Source organism: Vicugna pacos, chromosome 3 (assembly GCF_048564905.1).
Source record: "Vicugna pacos chromosome 3, VicPac4, whole genome shotgun sequence".
In the NCBI taxonomy this organism is placed as follows: Eukaryota; Metazoa; Chordata; class Mammalia; order Artiodactyla; family Camelidae; genus Vicugna; species Vicugna pacos.
The window spans coordinates 64,491,249-64,513,664 of NC_132989.1; the positions used below are offsets into that span (position 1 = coordinate 64,491,249).

Genomic DNA, 22,416 nt, shown 5'->3' on the forward strand with positions numbered 1-22,416 from the left:
GAAACCTACTGTGTGCCAACCATGATTCTTACCACAGAGAATTAATGGTCTAATGGTGACCATTTCAGCATTCTGTCATGGATATACAGGGCATGTGACATCAGTTTCATAATTGTTATGGACAAAAAAAGAAAAAAAAAAGAATCTCTGTGTTGGACAGGGTCAATTTCTTATCCTCACAGTATAAGCAACAGTATACACATACCAAATATGTTATTACAGAATAATAATAGGGAAACACACGTATCTGACAGCTGATTTCGAACATAGCTGAAGTGGAGTATCGTTGGCGTAGCAGAGGCCATCTGTATTCATAATGTCTAATACACTCTGGCCCATTTGCTGAAAATGTTCTGAAATATTTCCATTTAGGAAGGCTTTGGAGTCCTGTATCATGTATAGGAATGTGCTTAGTGAGTCCCTGCGGCTTCTGTATGCATCTGTCAAGATTAACATATTAATACACCGATCTGTAAAGTGGCAGAAAGTGCAGCTTAGAGGAAAGGGCTTAGGTTTGTAGTCAGGCAGAAGGTACTAAAGCAAAATTTTGGTTTTTCCAGATAGACATGTTACTTAACCTTTGTGAACAAGCCTGTTTTCTTGCCTACTATGTATACTTTTTTGCTTAGCATATAAAGCACTCTAGAAAGGTTAAATCCTTACCCTGTTAGCCTTACCTCATCCTCACCCTGTGAATGAAAAGCGCTGAATTTCTTACAGTAGGAAAAGTAACAGCAGCTACAACCTTTGTAACACGTAGTCTTTTTCCGAAACCCAGGTGTCGGCTGAGGTCATGATGTCTTCTAGGGTATAAATAAAATGAGCTCCAACTCTCTAACTCATCTCTTTGGGGAACCCCAGAGGCTGGCCAGGACTGCTGGACAGGCATCACCTGTGCCCTCAGGAAATATCTAGAGTGTCTAGGACGAGACATCTGTCAGCTCCGTCCTCCCCTGGATTCTTGAGTCCCTCGGGCGTCTTGTGCGACAACTCTTCCCTTCTGCCCCGATGAACGAGATGAATAGCAGAGCCGTTTCTCCCTCACCTCCCCAGATCCCACACCCAGCTCTGTCCAGCAGGCTTGAGAGTAGATCTGGATGTTCTGGCAGAGACAGATTAACATTGCAGCCGTGCAAACAACTTAAGCCTGAATTTTTTTTTTTAATTTTTATTGACTTATCTTTATTTTAGGGGCAGGTAATTAGGTTTTTGTTTATTTACTTACTTTAATGAAGGTACTGAGGATTGTACCCAGGACCTTGTGCATGCTAGGCATGCACTCTACCCCTGAGCTGTACCCTCCCTCCTCAAACCTGAATTTTAGACATCACCAATTCTTACTAGCTGCTTGTCTTCCCATGTTACAGCTTTACAGCACACTGCTTGAGCCCCCTCGCTCCCTGAAGTTTACTTTCAGCTCTGCTTGTGAGATCTCCCCTCCCGGGCTGTCCCCATCCCTTCCTAAGTCCTTGCCCTTCTAAGGTAGAGCCACTAACTCATCCTCAGCTTCTCACCAAGTTCTCCTTTTCCAGGGAGGCGGTAGGCTTGAATACACAGTCATCTCTTCCAAGCTCATGTTTGCTTCCTGCTCTTCAGGGTGACTTCCATGGACCACCTTCCTCGCAATCTCGGCTTTAGCTGCCCCCAAGAACTGGCAGAGACCTTACTACTGCAGTCGATTGTCGATTGTTTTTATCCCTCCATCACCCAGCCGACTCTGCAAGTGGAGGGGAAAAACACTTACTCTCTTTTTGATAAAAATTATGTCACTCTCTTGAGGTGTCAGAAAAAGCTTAATCATTTTTGGTTTTAGTAATATTTTTCCTCCTAGAGAGAATTCCTTAAGCCCAGTTTTCCTCATATTAGGTGAGGATTTTGTTTTTGTTTTCATTTTGAGAAATCACTGAATTCTTTTTGAGTTGGTTTCCTCATCTGCAAAATTGAAAGACTGGATTAGGTGATCTCCAATACTCCTTATTTATCTAAAATTATATAATTCTTTGGCTATCATTATTAATATTTTTGTTTAGCAATTGTATACCTGGGTGTCAGTTATCAGTTAATAAAAAGAAATCTAAGTCATGTATTTTCTAATTTTGAGTGAACTGATGAGTCAAAACTCAAATATCACTTTTGTTTCATTCTCCTTTCTCTGATTGGTTGGTTCTGTAAGGAGTATAGGTTTTAGAGCCACAGCTTCTTAGCTCAAGACCTAAATGCATCACTTGTAGATGTTCATTTAACAAATAGTATCTAATCTCTCAAACCTTTAGTTTTTAAAAAAGGTAAAAGAGTGACAGTGAATACTACCTTCTCTAGTTTCTGGGAAGAATAAATGAGATTAATTATGTGAAAGGAATTTGTAAATGGTCAGGCACCATGAATGTTCATTAATTTGAGAGAGGGGAAGAAGAGAAAGTGAGAAAGAAGAGAAGAGAAAGGTTGTGTAGCATGGTTTGCATTTCTTGATGATGGAAGAAAATGATCCTTGGTGTTGACCTTCTTCTTGTCAATATACCACCTCAAAGGCAGGTGTTAGTTTCATTTTCAAGCACTGCACCACACAAAACTGCCTACTTGAGTAAGTGTATTGTTTTTAATTGGTATGGAGATATCTGGAAAAAATCACAGAAAACATTTAATTGCTTTTCACTTTTTGAAAGTCAGCACTACCAAGAAGAGAAGATCCAGACACCAGAGCTGCTACATTGTTTCTTACTGCATGTAGATCTTTATTGTGTGCTGCAACAGTTGAATGTCAGGAAGTTTTAAACTGAAAGAAACTGAATGTCAAAGAACTGCTGGAGGAGGTAATAGAATTATAAAGTCTTGCCTCTGTGCAGGACAGCATTGCCTAACCCCTAAGTGCTTCCTGTGTTGACTTCGTGATGATGGTGAATTTGCTCTTTTCTTATTAAGTCATAAAGTGGCTTTGACCCACACTTGAGTAGCCATTCACTATCGCCCTCTCTTAATTGACTTTCCTGATGGAGCCCCAGCCAGTTCCCTCAGGTTATCACTGTTCTTGTGCCCAACACTTCAGCCTTCTCTCCAGCCTCTGCTAAAGCTACTTGCTCCTCTTCTTGGCTAACCTGCCTCCAGGACTCTGGGATTCATCTCTACATAGAGAGTCAGACACTTAGTTTAATCACTCTTGTTTTCCTTTTCTAAGATGTACATCTTAACTTTTTCTGCAGTGATGTTTGTTTTACCTCAATGTGTTCTCGTCTCTTGAATTTAATAGAAGGACAAAAGTAGAGAATACTATATATTTTCCTCTGTCTGTCTTCATCTCCCAGGGAGAGCGTTCTCTTCCATCAGATTTTCTCTTCCCTTCTTCGTAATTGCCAGTCTTGATTCTACCCCAAGCTAATTAGCATCCTCCAGGAGGCCAATTAGATGACAGAATTAGAGGTCCAAATGTTGTATTGAGGGGAATGACTGTGATGGACAAAGGCGAGATAGAGCAAGAGTAGGTAGGATGAGCCTTCAGACTGTGACACAAGCCTGTCAACTTTGAAGGAAGAATATTGCAAAGAAGAAGCCATACCAAAGGGGCACCTCAGAGTAAAGAATGTGGAATGTACATTATAGGACTCCCAGGTCAGGCAGGACTGGCCCAGCCCTGCACCCGCACTGTGTTGGCACCTGGTTCTCTCCAAGGGAGGTGGAGCACTTCTGTTGACTGTCACCAGTACCAGTTATCCTAGTGAAGTTTCTTTCTTGAAGCTTAAAAATAACTCTCAGCACCTCTTCTCTGTTTATTTGCAATTTTCCATGAGCTGCTTGCAATACATCAGCAACAACTGTGCTTCTCCAGAAGTATGGCCCACCACAAACTCATAAGGAGTCGATAGAAGTATTACAACCCACTATCTACTTCTAAATAGCTGCTAAATCTACTAAAAAATGTGTTTACAGTAATTTGCAAGTTTATGTTACTTTCACCAGCAGACTACGAAAGCTCTTCAGTGTTCATAATTCTAGAAATTGCCATTCAGTATTGCTTTTTAAATAAGCAGAAGATATTTTATTATTCAGAGATCTTAATAACAATATTTTACCTTGTGCTAATACATTTTGAGTGTTTAATATGTGTTGCTTCTGGGATTTTCAACATATGAATTGTTTTTATCTGCATCTTTAGCCTTTGAGGTAGATTGAGGACTGACATTTTACAGATAAGACTAAGGTACAGAGAGGTTAAATAAATCATCTAAGACCACATGGCTAGAAAGTGATGAAACTAGGATTCAAACCCAAGCTGTTGGTTTCCAAAGCTCGCACAACTACTGCATTTCCTGAACCACTACTATCCAAGGTGTTTTTTTCCCTATAAAATTATTAATTGTAAAAGTTTGACCCAATGTCTATTGTAAACCATATGCATCATGGCAGCAATATTTTTTTCTGTCTTGCAGGTCCCTGCAGTCCTAATCCATGCCATAATGGAGGAACCTGTGAAATAAGCGAGGCGTACCGAGGGGATACATTCATAGGCTATGTCTGTAAATGTCCCCGAGGATTTAATGGGATTCACTGTCAGCACAGTAAGTCATCCACGGTCATTGTGTTTTGATTATCATTGATTGCACAGTATACAAGTCATCATCATTCTTGTTTGTAGTAGAATGATAGAAACTTCGAGCAGCAAAGAGGCCTGACTGTTGGCTCGTGCTCCTTCTCTCCCACTGAGCACACCACATCCCCTGCTTAGGACTTCTGGACTGTGTTTCAATCCTCCCAGTGGCATGAGGGGGTAGCAGTCTTGCATTGGTCCTTTTCATTGTTATATAGCCGTATATCAGAGTTTTGTGTTTTATATTAAACTGGTATTTCTCTTTCTTTTGCACTTGTTCGGAAGCTATTCTTCAAGCTTTCTAGATGTTATTCTGTTAAGTTCTGAAATGATACCCAGAGAAGAAAACTGCCCACTCTGTCCTTCGTACAAGCCTGTTTCCTGTTTCCTCCTTACGTGTTTGCATGTTCAGTGTGAAAATCTGCAAGTTCAACAAATGTGTTTTCTTCACTTCTCTCTTTTATCCTCATTCTCATGTATCCTTCAGTTACACAGAATATGTCCACTTGTGATGATTTCTTCTGAGAACTATGGCTCAACTTTACTGTCCTTCTATGGCTTTCTAACAGTAAGAATCTGCCTTGTATACTCTGCTTTCTCTGCCCTGGTGCCTTGCAGCATAGAAAATGAGAAACGTAAGATGATACAACCTTGAGTGCAGTTCCTGCCTCTGAACACTGGACAACATCCCATTATGGATATTCTGTTCTCATTTCAAGGGATGATTCCTCTGTAGGTGTGTGTGCTCCGAGCAAGCAGCTCTGAGTTGAGGGGCTCAAGTGTGGGAGCTAGACTGACTCCCTCTGGGTGCTGCTCTGACACCACATCACAAAGCTTTGTAAATAAGTAAAACTCCTAATATTCTCTTCAGGTGATTAGGTGAATGTCAGGGCAGCCAAGATTCTGGGCTCCCACCCCTGTCTTTCCAGAGACGTTTTGAGATCTTCATGTGTGAAAGCTGAACCATGTTGCTACAATAAGGGAGAATCAGCCTTGGGGTGACTTGAACTCAGCCTGGGAAAAATTAATAGCTGCTCAGCTCCTTGTTGGTGATCTGAATTCTTAGAGACAATCAAAAGCAGTTTATTTTGTTTTGTTTTGCTTTGGTTTGTTGTTGTTGTTGTTGTTGTTGGAGGCGGGAGATAATTAGGCTTATTTATTTACTTATTTGTTTATTTGGGGAGGAGGTATTAGGGACTGAACCCAGGACCTTGTGCATGCTAAGCATGTGCTCTACCACTGAGCTGTACCCTCCCTCCGTAAGCAGTTTAGGTATTTTAACAAGGTCTGTTGTTGTAACAGAAATTCCACAAATTCCTGACCATTGCAAGTCTCCAGAAAAGTACACAGTGACCCCAAAGTGTCAGAGCCAGGAGGCACTCTTTAATTTTTACTGGTGGTTGAAAATCTGGCTCTGAGTGAAGTATCCACCTTTGCCTTACTCATTCCTGACACCATGGTCTTAATCATCGTCACCCCATTATTCAGGGCTTACGTATACTCATTACCCACTCTGGGCCACGTACCATTCCCCTGTTCCCCTCCCCCTGATCAATACCCTGCACTTCCTTCAAGACTCAGAATATATGAAGCAGCCTTGTAACAGCTTCCCTGATGGCTGATGGTCCACTGTGGCCTCCCTTCTTGCTTCCTAAACCCCTACAGCGGTTAAGGACCCACACCACTCATTTGGCACTTACGTTGAACCATACTTCTAAGAAGAAATCATCACAAGTAGACATATTTTGTTACACTTATCAGGATAAATAACATTGAGGATAAAGTACTGTCCTTTGGGAGGCATGTGTAGACATGTCATATTTCATATTTATTCAGCCCACCTCCCCTAACCTACTGCTGATGTCAGTGTGCAGTTGGGTTGATCCTTAAACCAGAGGTTGGGAAACTCCAAATCTAAGTTTCAATGAGTAATCCCGGTACAGTGGCACAAAATTCCTTTTACATGTCTGAGCTTTGTTTTCTTCATATTGTGAAGAAATGTTTAGTTTCAGTTATCTTTAGTAGCCTTAAAGTCCCTCTGAAACCAGTAAGTCACCATTTGTTTGTCCCAGTATAAGCGAGGTTGCTCTGTACAGCTGGTACTGGGTAGTGCCTGCCTGCCTTTGACTTCCAATGTGGTTGGCTATGAATTCTGTCAAGAGAACCATCAAGTTTGGAAAAATAGAATGAATCATTCTTGTCCACATTCTTCACAGTGGAACATCCAAGTCTTTTCTCTCATACCTTACACCATATTAAATAAGCTCATTAATCCACATAATTGTGTTGAATTTCAAGGCTTATTTTGAAGTACAAAGAAAGTCTCCTTACTACACTTGGTCTCCTATAAGATGCTAAACCCATGTTAGAAATTACAGCGGGAAGCCAGACGCTGAGGGTTTCAATTTAGAACAGGGATTTTGTGGTCTAAACAAACTGGTCCCTATTCTCTGAAGTGCATCATTATTAGAAGCAGGAGAGAATGGAGGGAAAGGGTCTGGACTTGGAATCAATTCCGAGACCTGGATTTGAGATCTACCTTTAAATTATTGGGTAAGTGACCTTGAGTCAGTCCCTTGACCTTTCTGTGATTGAAGACATATAAATAGAGGAATTGAACTAGAAATAAATGATCTTTGGTTCATACAAGCTTGGAGAGTATTATGACTAAATGGGTAGCTTACAAAGGCTATCAAGCCTTCCTCTTTATAGATAAAATTGAAAAGGATTATATATTGAGAAAGCAAATTTAGAAGTGCTGGAAGCCCTGAGAGCTTTTCTAGGTGGGAGATGCAGAAAAGCAGCTTTTTGTTCCCTTGCAAGAGCTTCTAGGGATTTGGGTTTGTGTTTCATAGTGGTAGTAGTTTTATGGGCCAACTATGATCTAGAACCTTGCTACTCAAATTGTGGTCATGCATTTGCATTGCCTGAAAGCTTGTTGGAAATGCAGATGACCAGGTGTCACCTCAAATGAGCTAAATCAGAATCTGAGTTTCAGAACGATCCCCAGTTGATTCCCTCACATACTGAAGTTTGCTAAATACTGCACGAGGCTTTCAGTAGCCAAAAGGAATCATCTTACAGCAGGTAGCAACTTCTCTATTCAGTTACATAACAATATATGCAAAATATTTATTATGTTTTCTGTTAAACAAAACTATATTGAAAATCAATGAAAATGAGGGCTATATCAAAATATGAACATTTCATTTAGAGAAAGAATTGGAAAAAATTCTTCATACATCCATATTACAGGATGGCTTATTAATTCAGCTCTGTAGGACAATGTGTATTAAGTATCTTTCGGAATATAGCTAAATAGCTAAAGAATTTTAAGTTTCATGATACAGGAGCAACAGATACATAGTTATTAGTTTAGTTTAACAACTATTTTGTCAATATATTACAAATTAGAAAAAATGCTTCCAGTGCTGGCATTAATCTTACCTACATATTTTTTTAATTAGATTTCAGTTTTTAGAACAGTTTTAGGTTTACAAACAAATTAAGCAGAGAGTACAAAGAGTTCCCATATCCCTCCTCCTACAGAGTGTCTTCAATCATTAAACCTCTTGCATTAATTTAGTATGTTTGTTATAATTGGTGAACTGATACTAATACATTATTATTAACTAAAGTCCATAGTTTATATTAGGGTGTACTGTGTGTATCGTATAGTTCTGTGGGTTTTGAAAACTGCATAATATCATGCATCCCACTACAGCCTCACACAAAATAGTTTTACTAACCTAAAAATCTTCTGTGCTCTGCCTGTTCATCCCTTCCTCCTACCCCCAATCTTAGCAACCACTGATCTTTTTTACTGTCTCTGTGATTTTGCCACTTCCAAGATGTCATATAGTTGGTATCCTACATTAAGTAGCTGCAATCATATCATATGCAGACTTTTCAGACTAATTTGTTTCACTTACTGATATGCATTTAAGTTTCCTTCATGTCTTTTTGTGACTTGATAGCTTTTTTCTCATAATCAATGCATAATACTCCATTTTATGGATGCACTACAGCTTGTTTATTCACCTGTTGAAGAACATCTTGGTTACTTTGGCAATTATGAATAAAGCGGCTTTAAACATTCACGTGCAGGTTTTTATATGGACATAAGTTTTTGACCCATTTGAGTAAATACCTAGGAGTGCAATTGCTGGGTTGTTTAGTAAGAGTACATTTAGTTTTGTAAGAAACTATCTTCCACAGTGGATGTACCATTTGGTATATTTACCAGCAATGGATGGAAGTTCCATATCCTCCCAGGCACTTGTTATTGTCAGTGTTTTGGATCTTGGCTATTACATATGCTTTTTTTGGTAATGAAAATAGCATGATGTTGTAATTTTATAAGGCTAATAATGATTAGCATTGGTTTTTATATAGAATTATCAAATTGGGCATGCACTTAAAATGCCACACAATAATGTAAACCATACATGTGTGTATGTGTGTGTGTAAATTATAAGATGAAAATTATAGGATATATTGAACACTACTAACATTGTCTAGAGGTTAGACTTTTGAAAGGCAATTTTTAAGCAAGCACTTTCCTGCTGGGAGCTGCATTTTGGGCCAGCTGGAAGTAACCATATCTTATTTGTCGCCTAGTGACAAATCTAATGCCTTAGGGAAGGATTGTTTCTTCATCCCCAGGACTCTTTGGCCATCTTATTACTGAAGGAATTCTACATTCCTCCCTACCTGTGCATAGCCCTGCAGCCTTCAGTTCCTTTTAAGAGCACATTTTCTTGGTTCCTGTTCTTTGAGAAAAGAGAGCTGATGTAGGTCCCCACCAAGCCCCAAAAGAAAAGGATCGGCTTAAAGAAGGGCCCATGTTATCAAATTAGCTCAAGATAACATGCTTTCTAACTCCTTTTTGAACTGAGAAACTTGGCCAGAAAAACACAGATTCTAAAGCTTTCCTCTTTGTATATTATGCTCAATACTCTAAACCAGTTTGGTCTTAATTTTATACTATTAATAGATGCATACAGTCAACAAATATTTACTGGGGCCATAAGTCATTTTACTTCTTTAATTTATATATTTCACTTTTCTCACAGTTAGCCGATGGTATTTGCTGTTTTGACAATCATTGTAAATTGGACTAATTGCATTTTTGACAATTACATGTGTTTTCTGGTAGGTGGTTCTTGCTAAACAAACAGGATCTGGTCCCTCCTAAGCCCTATTGAATCAGAATCTTTGGTTGGTACCCTGGAGATAATTAAAAGTATCCATGTGGTCCTTAGGTATACTAAGCCTGAGGACTACTGGCTAAAAGAATGACCTTTAATTTCCAAATCATACTGGAGTAAGCATGCTATTAGGGAAAGAATTTTGGATTAGACCTGGGTTTTTGATGCAGTTCTATCTTGATCAGTTGATGAAGCATCAGTTAGCATTTTATGGTCCTGTGCTTCAGCGTTCTCATTTGGCAATTCAGTTCAGTTCAAAATGCTTAGAACTTCATACTAATGTGTCTATAAAAAGTGGAATTAACGGTCCTTTGTCCTGCTTCCCTAATTAGGATATTTGTTAGAATAAAATGAGAAGTTTTAGAACATACTTTACATATCTTAAAGGGTAAGATATGCCTAATAGATGAATATTTTAAAATATAATGGGGTTTCTTATTGGTCTTTAATTTTTCTCTTCCCTTAAAAACATTTTAATCATAATTTTTTTCTAGAAAAGAATGAGTTGTGGGACAGGTGGAAGCCCACTTTGGAGCTTTTTGTTTTTCTAGGAGAATTCCTCTCTTCCATTCTTAATTCTAATACGTAATTATTATTTTCTTAAATTACTCTTTCTAATTTTAGCCCGATAGCATCTTTATTTGAACTTTTCCACTAAAGGACCAATTTTCCCTAATAAAGTACTCACTTCAAAACTGTCTGGAAACTTTACCTGGAGTTATTACTGACACCTGCAAGCTGTATAACTATAGTGGCTAAATAAAGACCTCCAAGGAGACTTCCAAAATAGACTTGCCTCCAACCTGGAAAAATTTTCTGACTGTAGATGGAGAATTCAAATTTTCCTGATCACTGAGGCTTTTGCAGGTCATTGTTAGCCACCTTAACCCTATCAGCCAAAGGTTCTCAAACTTGGTGTGCATATGAATCATTTGGGAATGAAGATAAATATTCAAACTCCTCTTGTCATCCATAGAGATTCCAATTTAATAGATGTAATTTTGGACCAGGTCTGACTATTAACTGTTACTGTAGTGAAACTGACACAGATGATTCTAGAACACCAGTTCTCACCTTGGTTGCACATTAGAATCACCTTGGGACTTATAAAAAATACTGATGCCTGGCTTCCACCCCAGAGATTCTGATTTAATTGGTCTGGGATATGGTCTAAGCATTAGGAGATTTTGAAAGCTCCCCAGATGACTCTAATGTGCAGCCAAGGCTGGGAGTCAGCGTTCTAGAGTCATACTGTGAGGAATTACTATGCCTTGAAGAAACCAAGCAGGGAAATACTCAAAGAGAAACGAAGCTTAGAATACACAAATATAATTCCACACTAAATGGATAATCAGGCAACCCTATTGAATTTTGCCATTTTGCTTAATAGAATGGAAATCATCTTACAGCAAGAACCCTCAACTGATTGAAAGAATCAGGCCAGAGGAAAGTATCAGCTTACTGTTCTTAAAATATGTTATCCCTTAATCAGTCTGCAGTAGTCAGAGTTCCAAGGCATTTTTGTTTTCTTGTTTTCATTCTTTGCAGGAGCCTCACAAAGAGCACAGTCCTGGCAGATATATGTAATAGGTATTTACACAGAAACACTGTTCAAATATAGACAGTCTGTGACTTTTGCAATGAAATATTCTGATATTGTCAAACTCAAAATATTTGAAAATTGCTACTTTAAATCACAGTTAAACGTTCTTGTTTTCCTGTTACTTATTAAAAGAAATTTGACTGTCAGGAAACCATAAACTCTGAAGAAAAATACATTAAACCAAACTAGTCAGAAAGGTTATACTCCTGAAGGTGGTGTATGTCCACTAATAAGCCTGACCTTCTAGGACTGGTTCACTCGCGATTTCATAAAGGATCTCTCCAGGAATAGAGCTAGTACCACAGACACAGTTTAAAAAATAAATTTGTTGCATGTAATCCAAATTTCCCAGGCCTCTCTGTTTGTGGTGGTGCTAGCTTGATTTCTAAATTCCTGTTGCTCTCAGCCACCATTTTCCATACCATTTGCCCCATTGGGCCTCATTCTCCCCTGAAGTCTCCCCAACTTAGGAATTTATTTACTTATTTACACATTTGACAAATATTTTTTGAGAGCTTGCTTTCTATTTTGCCAGCTTGCCACACGTGCTTAGGAGCGGGTGCTGGACGCTCCCTGGCTCTACTGCCGGCCCCACCTTGAAAACACCACTAAGGGGCCGGCTGCTCTCTCCTCTGCGGGTGGCCCCCCAGGCCCCTGAAGCTGCACGTGGCCTGAGAAAGTGTCAGGCCAAGTCCAGCTGTGTGAACAACATTGGGTACTGCTGGGTTCTGTGGGGCTGGAGAGTCACGTGACATTTCCCAGAACTCATACATCCTTTTATGGACCCAACTGCTCAACTATCTGTCCTAACTGCTCCTTTTTTTTTTAATTGAAATATAATTGACATATAACATTAGATTCATTTCGGGTGTACAATCTACATTTTTTTTTCTTGTGGTGAGATCTTTTAAGATCTACTCTCATCAACTTTCAAACATGCAGTACTGTGTTACTAACTATAGTCATCATGCTGTACGTGACATCCCCAGGACTGACTTCTTTTATAACTAGAAGTTTGTATCTTTGACCTCCCTCATCCATTTCACCCACCCCCTCCCCAGCCCCTGCCTGTGGCATCCATCAATTTGTTTTCTTTATCTGTGTTTGTTGTCCTTGTCTACCTGAAGATAGTGTCAGATACCACAGATTAAGGGCTCAGTCCCATGAGACTGCTCCCACCCCACTTTGGATGCCAGTGGAAAGTAGTAGGTCCCCAGGTTAGCAACAGCTTCTGTCAGATTTGGCTACAAATAGGAAGTTCCTGCAACCCCCTCCTCAAGTTCTATTAATTTGCTATAGTCCCACAGAACTCAGGGAAATACTTTACCAGCGTGTTAAAAGATATGATAAAGGATACAGATGAAAGCCCAGAGGGAGGTCAGGGAGGGTCCTGAGCACAGGAGCTTCAATCCCCATGGAGTTGCGGTGTGTCACCTTCCCAGGATGCATGTGTTCTCCAACCTAGAAACTCTCCAAACCTAGTACTTCAGGGATTTTTACGGAGGCTTCCTCACATAGGCGTGATTGATCATTAATTCCATTTTCAGTCATCCTCCTTTCTCAAGAGAATGGGGTGTGTGTCTGAAAATTCCAAGCTTCTCATCATGGCTTGGTCTTTATGGTGACCAGCCCTTATCCAAGAGCCAGCCAAGAACCTTCCCAGAGTTCCCTCATTAGAACAAAGACACTCTTATCACCCAAGAAATTACAAGAATTTCAGGAGCTTGTGTGAGGAACCAGGCTCAGAGGCCAAGTATTAGGATAAAAGATACTTCCCATTACTTAGGAAATTACAAGGGTCTTGTAACCTTTATGCTAGGAACTGGGGACAAAGACCAGTGTGACCTAGTGCCACATGTCATAGGACTTCCTTTCTAATGGAGGAAAGAATACAAAATAGGACACACACATTTACCATATGGCTCAGCAGTTGCACTTTTGGACATTTATCCCAGAGAAATGAAAACCTAAATTCACACAAATATTTGTATGTGGATGTTCATAGCAGCTTTATTGGTAATACCCAGAATCTAAGAGTGGCCCACATGTTCTTCAACAGGTGAATGGTTAAACAAACATTGGTACATACATTCTCTGGAATACTTACTTCCCAGCAGTGAAAAGGAAGGAACTGTTGATAAATAAAACTTAGATAAATCTCCAGGAGATTAAGCTGAGTGGGTTAAAAAAAAAATCAACCCCAAGAGGATACATACTGGATGATTCCAATTAAATAGTATTTTTTAAATGACAGAATTTTAGAAAGGGAGGACAGACTGCCAAGTGTTGGGGAAGTAATAGAGGAAGGTTAATGTTGTCTTAAATGGACAAAATGAGTTATCCTTGTGGTGTTGGAATTATTCAGTGTATTGCTGGAATGATAGATCCACAAACCTACATGTGTGATAGTATTGTGTAGAATTACATACACATAAATCAGTAAAACTGGAGCAAAATGAGTAAGATTGATATAGTAATATCACTAATTTAGTTGTGCTTTTATATTATAGTTTTGCAAAATGTTAACCATTGAGAACTGGGTAAAGTGTACATGATATTTCTTTGCATTATTTTTTACAAATGCATGTGATTCTACAATTATTTCAATACAAATGTCAATCAATAAGTAATGTATATAACACATAGTAATACAGTAGCAGTATATAATATCAACTGTAATAATATGTATTATAAGGATAAGGACTAGGGAGCAGAGGTGTTTTATATCTTAGAGCATGGCTACAGGTTCTCCCATTAAGCGACGCTTGAGCAGAGACGTGAATGAAGTCAGGAGGCCAGGCAGTTAAACCAGAGGGAGTAGCAGGAACTAGAGTCCTAAGAGGGGTGTGTGCTTGGAGCGCAGTGAGGGATGAGGCTGGGAGGCAGAAAGGAGATCTAACTGGGAGTCAAGGGTGGATCATGTAGGGCCCTTAAAGCCATAAAGAGGACTTTTTGTTTTATTGAAATTGTAAAAGAGCAGTTTGGGAGAGGGTGGAGAGCAAGGGAACGTGTTAAATAATTTCTGTTTGAAGAATGACTCTGACACCTGGTGAAGCATAAAGTCTTGTTGGGGGCAAGATGATGGCAGCTTGGACAGAGGTGGAAATGAAGGCTTGAGAGGAGCTGAACAACATTCAGATTTGGAAAATCATTTCAAGTGGATTACCTGAGGGTCATAAATACTTGCTTTTTTTATAGTTAATTTCAGTAGCTGTAGAATTATTATTTGCTTTTGCTTAATTTCTTGTCATAGACTTGGGCAGAATATTTTAATTTTCATTATGCCTTGTTATTGGCATTTGTTTCTAGTCTCTAACAGCATCATTAGGACAGAAGCTAGAATCTAAAAAATTTATGTATATGTACACATATATGCATATATAATCGATGCTCTAAATATACATGATATTATTTAAGATATTGAATTTTCAAATTTCATATTTTTTCCAACTTTTTTTTTTGGTGTTTGTTGTTGTTGTTGTTTTTGTATATAGAGGGGGTGGGCAATTAGGTTTATTTACTTGTTTTTAGAGGAGGTACTGCTGAACCCAGGACCTTGTGTATGCTAAGCATGCACTCTACCATGTGAGCTATACCCTCCCCCTTGATATTTTAAATGAAACTGATTATCTTCAGATATATTGTGTCAGTTAATCTTTCATATTAGCTGAGTCATACATTTTAAAGAAAACATTATAACAGAAGTGGTATGTAAATAAAGACTAATACAATTACATACTAAAATACAATAGTGATTTTGAAAAAGAGGCCATCATTTACATTTTAATGGGAAATCTGGAAATCGCAATTGCATTGAGTGGATATTTACTGATATCAGCCTTTAGACTGTAATGTGATTGATTTTGCTCTCATGATTCCGAATTGACTTTGCAGTCATGCTACAGCCTGTAAGTTGAGAAAAATTTGAGGCAATATATTCTTTGGAATTAAATTATCCCAAGATATTCAGAAAGTTTTACCCATTTTATATGATACATTTTGAGCTAGAATATTTCTAAATGAGTATTCTTCCCTTCAACCATATGAAAAAGACTCTCTTCGTGTTAAGCAAAGGAATTGTCTCTAATTCTTGCTAAATGAAACGAGGATAGTTTATTTGAATCATTAAGGCATGATTGTTAAGAAGGTGGAGAACTTAAATGTAAAAGAGACTCAGGCTTGAATTCTGTTATTAACAGGTCATATCAATTTGAACTAATGATTCTGCTAAGCCTTTGTTTTCTCCTGTGTGAAACAGAAATAACTGGATCCTTTGCCTACTTTTAGGTCCAGCTTGATGATGCCCAGACAATTTAATTTATATGAAAATGTTATGTGAAACTTAGAAGACTGTACATCATAAACTATCATTATTTCTATGATTAGTTTTCAAAATACTTTTTCTTTAATCATAGTAGAAAAAATTGGCACTAGAATAAAACTAACATAAATACTGATTTTATCTGAGCTAATTTTGCAGCAGAGAGGATGGGAACATCAGATGCCTCAATTTAAAAAACAAAATCTTGTCATTGAGAGTGTACACCTTCTCAGTAGCTAGGGTAAAAGGGAGAGAGGAAGGATAAAAGAGAGAGAGAATTAACGAATGAATGAGACACATTAGTACTTTCATTCCGTTTGTGTGCTTCCCAATAAAGCTCCTTAGAAGAGTTATCTCAAGTCAGTGCCTCTGTATGCTCTGTGATTACTTAAAGACAATATCCAGATTCTAATCACCTCTTACTACCTCCACTTTTTCCCTAAGGCACCATTATCCATTAGGACATACTCTTAAGGATCATGCTGTCTCTGCACTTGTCCTGAGTCTGTTTTCAAAACAACAACCAGAGTGGTCCTCTTAAAACACAACTCATCGTAGGTCATTTCTGTGTGTAAAACTCTGCACAGTTTCCTAGTGCACTTGAGGAAAGATCCAAAGCCCTGTATAGACCAAAAGAGATGGATGCATTCTGTTCCTAGCCATCTGTGGCCTTACCACCAACCACGCTCTGTGGTGCTGGTTTAGCTGTGGTCACACCACTCTAGTTGCCCTTGAATGTGTCACACCCGCTTCCAGTCTGGGGCCTTTGCATTTGTGTTAGCTTGCCTGACTGGTCTTTCTTAGATAACCACAAGGCTCTCTCCTTTTCTTTTCCATATTAGATCTTTGCACAAGTGGTAATTTTCCAGAGCGCCTTTCTCCAGCTACCCTGAATAAAATATCATTTTGTAAAACCTTCCTCTGCCATCTGTACTCTCCAACCCTTTTACTCTATTTTTTAGCACTCCTCACCACCTAACATATTATATATTTATTTTTTATTGTTTTTATTGTTTTCCTCTCCTCTGCAAAGTAAGCTTCCTATGAGCAAGGGCTTGATTTGTTTACTTTTTGTTCTGTTCTCTATGCCCAAAAAGGTCCTAATAGGTGCTCAGTAAATATTTGTTAAATAAATAAGTAAATAACTGACTCATGAGTCTGTTAAAAAAAATTAACCCTTTAATGTATCATCTGCTAAGACCCCATCTCCCATGATGCTGGACTCGGTGGAAGACCTAAAACCTCCAAGAAATGGTATTTGCCTTCAATGGCTTGTGAAATTAGGGTGGAGAAAAATAATGTGTCATCTAACAAAAGTCATATGATCAATTAAGTTTGGGAACAAAGTCTGTTTTTAACTCCTTTGGGAGATTGTCAATAGACTGTCAATAAATTGACTGTCAATTTGACTGATAAATAATTGTTAAATAATTTTTAAAACTTGTTTAATAGTGTTTAACTCAGTTATCTGCGAGAGAGGGGAGTGGGAGTGACATCGAAAGCTCAGATGGAAAGTTGACTCTTTATGCAAAGGAGAGAGTATAGATGAAAGCAAAGTGAGGTAGAGATGCTAAAGGTAAGGGGGTTGTTGCCAAACGACTGGTAAATATCTGAGAAGCAAGTGTTCGGTGATGCGGAAAATTATTTCAGGGATCCTTTGCATCTGTGCATATTCATGCAATTTTGATGCAGATACACACCAAGGGGACCGTCCACCCACACATACTTCTTTAAGAGCATTGATTCAGCGTTTACAGTTCACCCAGAAATAATAATGTTCATGTGGCCCTGCCTGTGGTGACTTCCTTTGTCTGAGAGATGGAGTGATGAGCAGTACTTTCCATCAGGATTGTCTAGAGAGACATTGCCACTTTTGCTGCTAGAGTCTTTGCTGTTATTTGTGGTTTACAGTCAGCACACTTTTCTGGGAGTCGGTGTTCTTCCTGTGTCTCCTTACCAGCTCAGTCCTTTGCTGCCTTTTCCCGGCTGTGTTCGCTTTACTGCTGCGTCTCTTCAGAAGGAACTGAAGAGCTCTGTGAGCTACATCCTCGCAGCGCAGACAGTGATCCTTCAAGAGTAGTGTTGTGAGGCTGGCTCTAGCACCACTTAGAGAGGAATGCGACATAGGAGTTACCCTTGTGGGAGAAGCGGGTCCTGAGAAGTCATAGTCACACATAAGAGGTAAACACGGTGAGAGGTGATTCTGTCACAGATCAGATGGCTCCGGATCTGTGCCCTTTCCAGAACTGTGGCAGTTGTATAGTTGCTTTTTTTTTTAAACACAGCTCTATGTAATCATCTAGTAGGAGAAAAGTACATGAGAATAATTTAATGCGAGTGATTTGCATTTGCCTTGCCGTGCACAGACTAGACTATGAAGTCTTTGAGGGCAGGAGTCTAGCCATGTGTCTCCTTTGCCAACCTTTGTATAGCAAGGGTCATAGTTAGGGGCACCAGCTGAACCTTATCTCTTGCCAAAATCTAGCCCTGAGCTAACTTCCCTGCTGTTTCCATGTCTCCTCTATATGTCAAATGCTTCACCCACGTGAACCACTTGCCATTCCCAGTTCACGTTCCTTGACTGCCCACTGTGCTGCCTCTACTGATGTGCCTTCTGTGCCAGGAGCCCTCCCTCTCTTCACTTGTCTGTAATACCAGGCCCAGATCCTCCGCGGGCACTGCTACGATTCCCACTCCTCCCTCAAGCAAGAAAGCCCCTGTACTTTACCCCTCCTATGGCACTTTTTTCGTATTTCTAATCTGCTTCGTGTTGATGTGTGTACTTCTCATCTCCCCAGGTTGCTTAAAGACAATTTCCCCCTGAACCATCCTCGATTCCTGATCATGACCTAGCACTGTGCCTTGCACATAGTAGGTACTCAAAATAAAGTTGACTATATTTTTTTGACTACCAAAATAGAAACCTAGAGAATTGCAACAAAGATCATTGGAGTAGCTTTGTCTCTTGCACCAGTCCTGTTGGGGTTACTTGTCCTTATCTGGCAGAGTTCTATGTCTGTTCTGTATATCCATTTATCCTTTATGTCTCTCAAGGAGCCTGTCACAAAGTAGGTATACAATACGTATTTGTTGGATGAATATGAGGATACTTATTATCAATGTGTTGTTTACATATTTGATGTAAATTCAGGGAAGCACATGTTTCTCTTTTCTGAGGTACAAAGATGCTGCATGTTATCAGATACTGAGAACTACAAAAGCTATTTGGCTTGGCTGGCAGAGACGTACTTAACATTCAAATCCACTAAGTATTCTAAGTTCCTGTTGCGCCCACTCTATATGGGTTTGGACATCTATTTCTATTTTTAACTATTTTAATTTATAGGGGTTTTACTACAAGCTGTTTCAACTGCTTTATGGAAAAAGCAGAGTATATATTAAAAATAAATAATTATTCCAAATGCTTCCCAAATGGCTCTGCATATATAGTGAGAACATCACAGCACAGCGTGTATAGCAGTAAAGATAAATCCCTTATGACCAGCTCCAGAAGCTCAAGTCAGCCTTTTTAGAGCCAGGACAATTACTCCAAATTTCTAAGGAGCTATGTATAGATAATTCACCATATTTGAATAGAGTAAGCAGGGGAGTCCACTTAGGAATTAATAAAATATTATTTTGGTGACAATATGGCTAGCATTTTCTAGAATCATTTTCTATGTCTTCATTTAGGATGAAGTCCATTGTAAATCTGCAAGTCTACACCTGAGATTTTTTTTTTTTATAAAACTTGCAATGTGCGTAGTTCTCTCTGTAAAAGGTGACACAGTGTCCTTGTTAAACCACTACTATCAGCATGACTCTAAGTTATGTAGATGGATTGACTCAGGATGGCTGATTGCTATCTCTGAGATACACTGGCTAATCTTTTAAGTCTGTTTAGATAAGTTCCCAGTCCGTCAGTTACTTTTTTAACTTGCAAAGTAATACAAGGTATTTAATATACTTTTGTGTTGCTGGTCTAATATATCAAGAACTAAACAGATGTGAAATTATCTTATTTCCTTGAGGTAGTCTTACTCCTAGTGGACTCTTAATTTTTTAATTGATATTTTAAACTCATAGGAAATGTAACATATTTCAGTTTCTCTCTAAGTGTAGTCTTGTAAGAGTGTAAATGACATTTTTATCTGAGAACATGGTCTTTTTCTTTCCTCTTTGGAGCAGTTGAATTGAAGAAAAATATTTATTGCTAGCTATCTTTCTGCTGTAGTTTATGGCCTGCCATTCTCAAATGGTTCAGAGAGTATATTTAAAATGAACCTCCTGGTCATTTTCTGTCTTTCAGGGACTTTGGACATGATTTGATTTTGTCATGTGAAAGTAGAGTCACTCTTTGATGTTCAAATTTCTTTCCCAACTTTTATTTTTAAACCTTTCTCAGGTACCAAACTCATGAACCTTGGTGTATTTTAAAAGTAGACCGTCTTTTTTCCTCCACATATTTTCTTTAAGAAACCATGATTAATACTAAGAACATTGTCACTAATAAAGGAAAAAGAGACCATGGGAAATCAGAAAGAAAGAAAACACCAAGTTTTTCTTTTCGTATTTGTAGTGACTTCTCATATTCAGTTACACACTGGGTGATTTACCGCCTGCCTGGAGAGGTCCAAAGACAAAAGACTGTGACTGAAGCTGCCCCTCTGCCTGATGTGGAACAAGGGCAAGATATTGTTTGAGGAACGGACTTCGCTTTAGAATATGGCAGGAAAAGGATGTGTGGGGATTTCCTGTGGGTCAGATATGACCCCAAACGAAGCAGCTGTGTTGTCTTAGGAGGGCTAGAGCCCTAGAGGAAAGCCCAGAGAAGCTCTCTGACCCACCAACATGGTGGTCCACAGGCAGCCAACCAGGGGTCAGAGCATAGCAACCCATCAGAGAAGGCAAGCTAGAGGCAAGGAATTTCCAGTGATGAGATATCTTCAAAGAACAGACAAAATTGCCCTACGAGAGAATGAGCCCACAACTGCACATCTGCCACATCCAGGTCACCAATGCCACATTTCAACCTGAATATCAAGGAGGACTTTCATCTCATCTACTCTGACAGTGGAGAAGCCAAAATATATCTAGAGAACGGAAGATGAGTTGGGATGAGACAGAGTATGAACCTAACTCTTTTCCCATTTTTTCCCTTGGACACTGCCTGGAGGGCCCCCTGCCCTGTATCTCATATTGGGGACCTTGCTCTGGCCTTCCTCTGGCATCAACCTTCTCCATGGGGCAAGGAGTCAGTGGGCACAAGGAGCATGACCACCTGGAGACAGTTCCCCCTTTTCATGCCTGAGGTACTCAAGACCCCAGAATACTTTGTCCAGATGACACCCAACATTCTTCCTGGGTAAAGTAGGTCTCTTTTCTATATCTGCCCTGCCATGAATGAACTGTGTCACTGGTATGCGTAACCCTCTGCTCAGTGGCAGGTCATTGGGTAGTTGTTTGCTGGATGAGAGATAGACCTTGGATGTTCAGACTGGGGTATCCATTGAGAAGAGTGTGTTGAAAGCCCTTTCTTCCAGGGTCCTCACTTTGTTTATGAAACTCTGAAATATCTGGGATTCTCAACTCAAACTTAGTCTTCTACATTGTTAGAAATGTGGGAGAAATTATCTATCTGTCTGTCTGTCTGTCTTTCTATCTATATTTTGCAGTTTGTTAACCTTATTTATAAATTTTCAATATTCAGACAAGAAAGAGAGCTGCTTTTTTGCCCAGACCCTGCACATGTTAAGAGGGGGACTGCTCCTTCCCCACTGCTATGTTCCCAGCCTAAAGTAGGCTGGGAAGGAAATTTCCAAATTGGATATGATTATGGAGGTTTAGATGCTACAAGACTGGACATACTTTACTATATAAAATATAAGTGATCGTTTATTAACTGAAAGTAAGCCAAGGATAGTTTTATTACCTAAAAATAACCAAAAACACTATGGAAGCTGCTTCAAGATTTGATTCAGTGATAGGTAGAAATAAGTATCTAGTATTAGGTAAAAGATATTCTTGTTTTGTTTTAAATCTTACAAGGGAGGAAGCTCTTTGGTCAATAAGGAACCCAGTGTTCGTTTTCTTTGGTTTGGGTAAATCATTCTCTTACAGTCACCCTGTGATCTTAGCATCTGTCTAAGATACATAGGCTTGAATAGAAGATTAGTCATACCAAACCGAGTTTTTAAAAAGGTAATTGTCCTGAAGTTAGCATAATAATTTTTTTCTTTCTTAACTTGGGAATACTTCATTAGATTAGAAAAGACTGCAATAAGAAAAATCCAATCCTATTAACCACTTTTTATTCTCTAGAAGCCATAGGTAGTTGAGCATGGTTTCCTGATTAAAGCAAATAGGAAGGAAGGGAGGAAGGAAGGAAGGCTTAGTTTGCAAATGTTTGTTAAAAATCACCTCACATGAAACTATAATTCTGGTTGTTTTTTTTTTAAATGGTTTCAATTAGACATATCTGTCTTTCTTTGAAAAAAGAAATTAAAACCTTCTGCTAAAATACACATCTGTTATAATAGAAACACAAAAAGTTGTTAAGAGGATGAGGAAAGGAACCTATTTCAGTTCAGAGACTACAGCAAGGTATAACAGAGGAGGAGGCGTTTGTGTTGGGCTTTTGGATGCACATAGAAAATTGTGATATTCCAATAAGTGGATTTATGTCCTATAATTTTTCTCTTCT

General features: G+C 39.0%; 1 protein-coding gene across 2 annotated transcripts in view; it reads left to right on the plus strand.

Annotated features, from left to right (window-relative positions):
- The window catches only part of EDIL3 (EGF like repeats and discoidin domains 3), a 392,981-nt gene that overhangs the window by 180,659 nt on the left and 189,906 nt on the right, over positions 1-22,416 (plus strand). For both annotated transcript variants that reach the window (XM_006197636.4, XM_006197637.4), the window contains one exon: positions 4,422-4,550. In XM_006197636.4, coding sequence (XP_006197698.1) covers positions 4,422-4,550 — 129 coding nt within the window. The remainder of the gene's footprint in view (positions 1-4,421; positions 4,551-22,416) is intronic.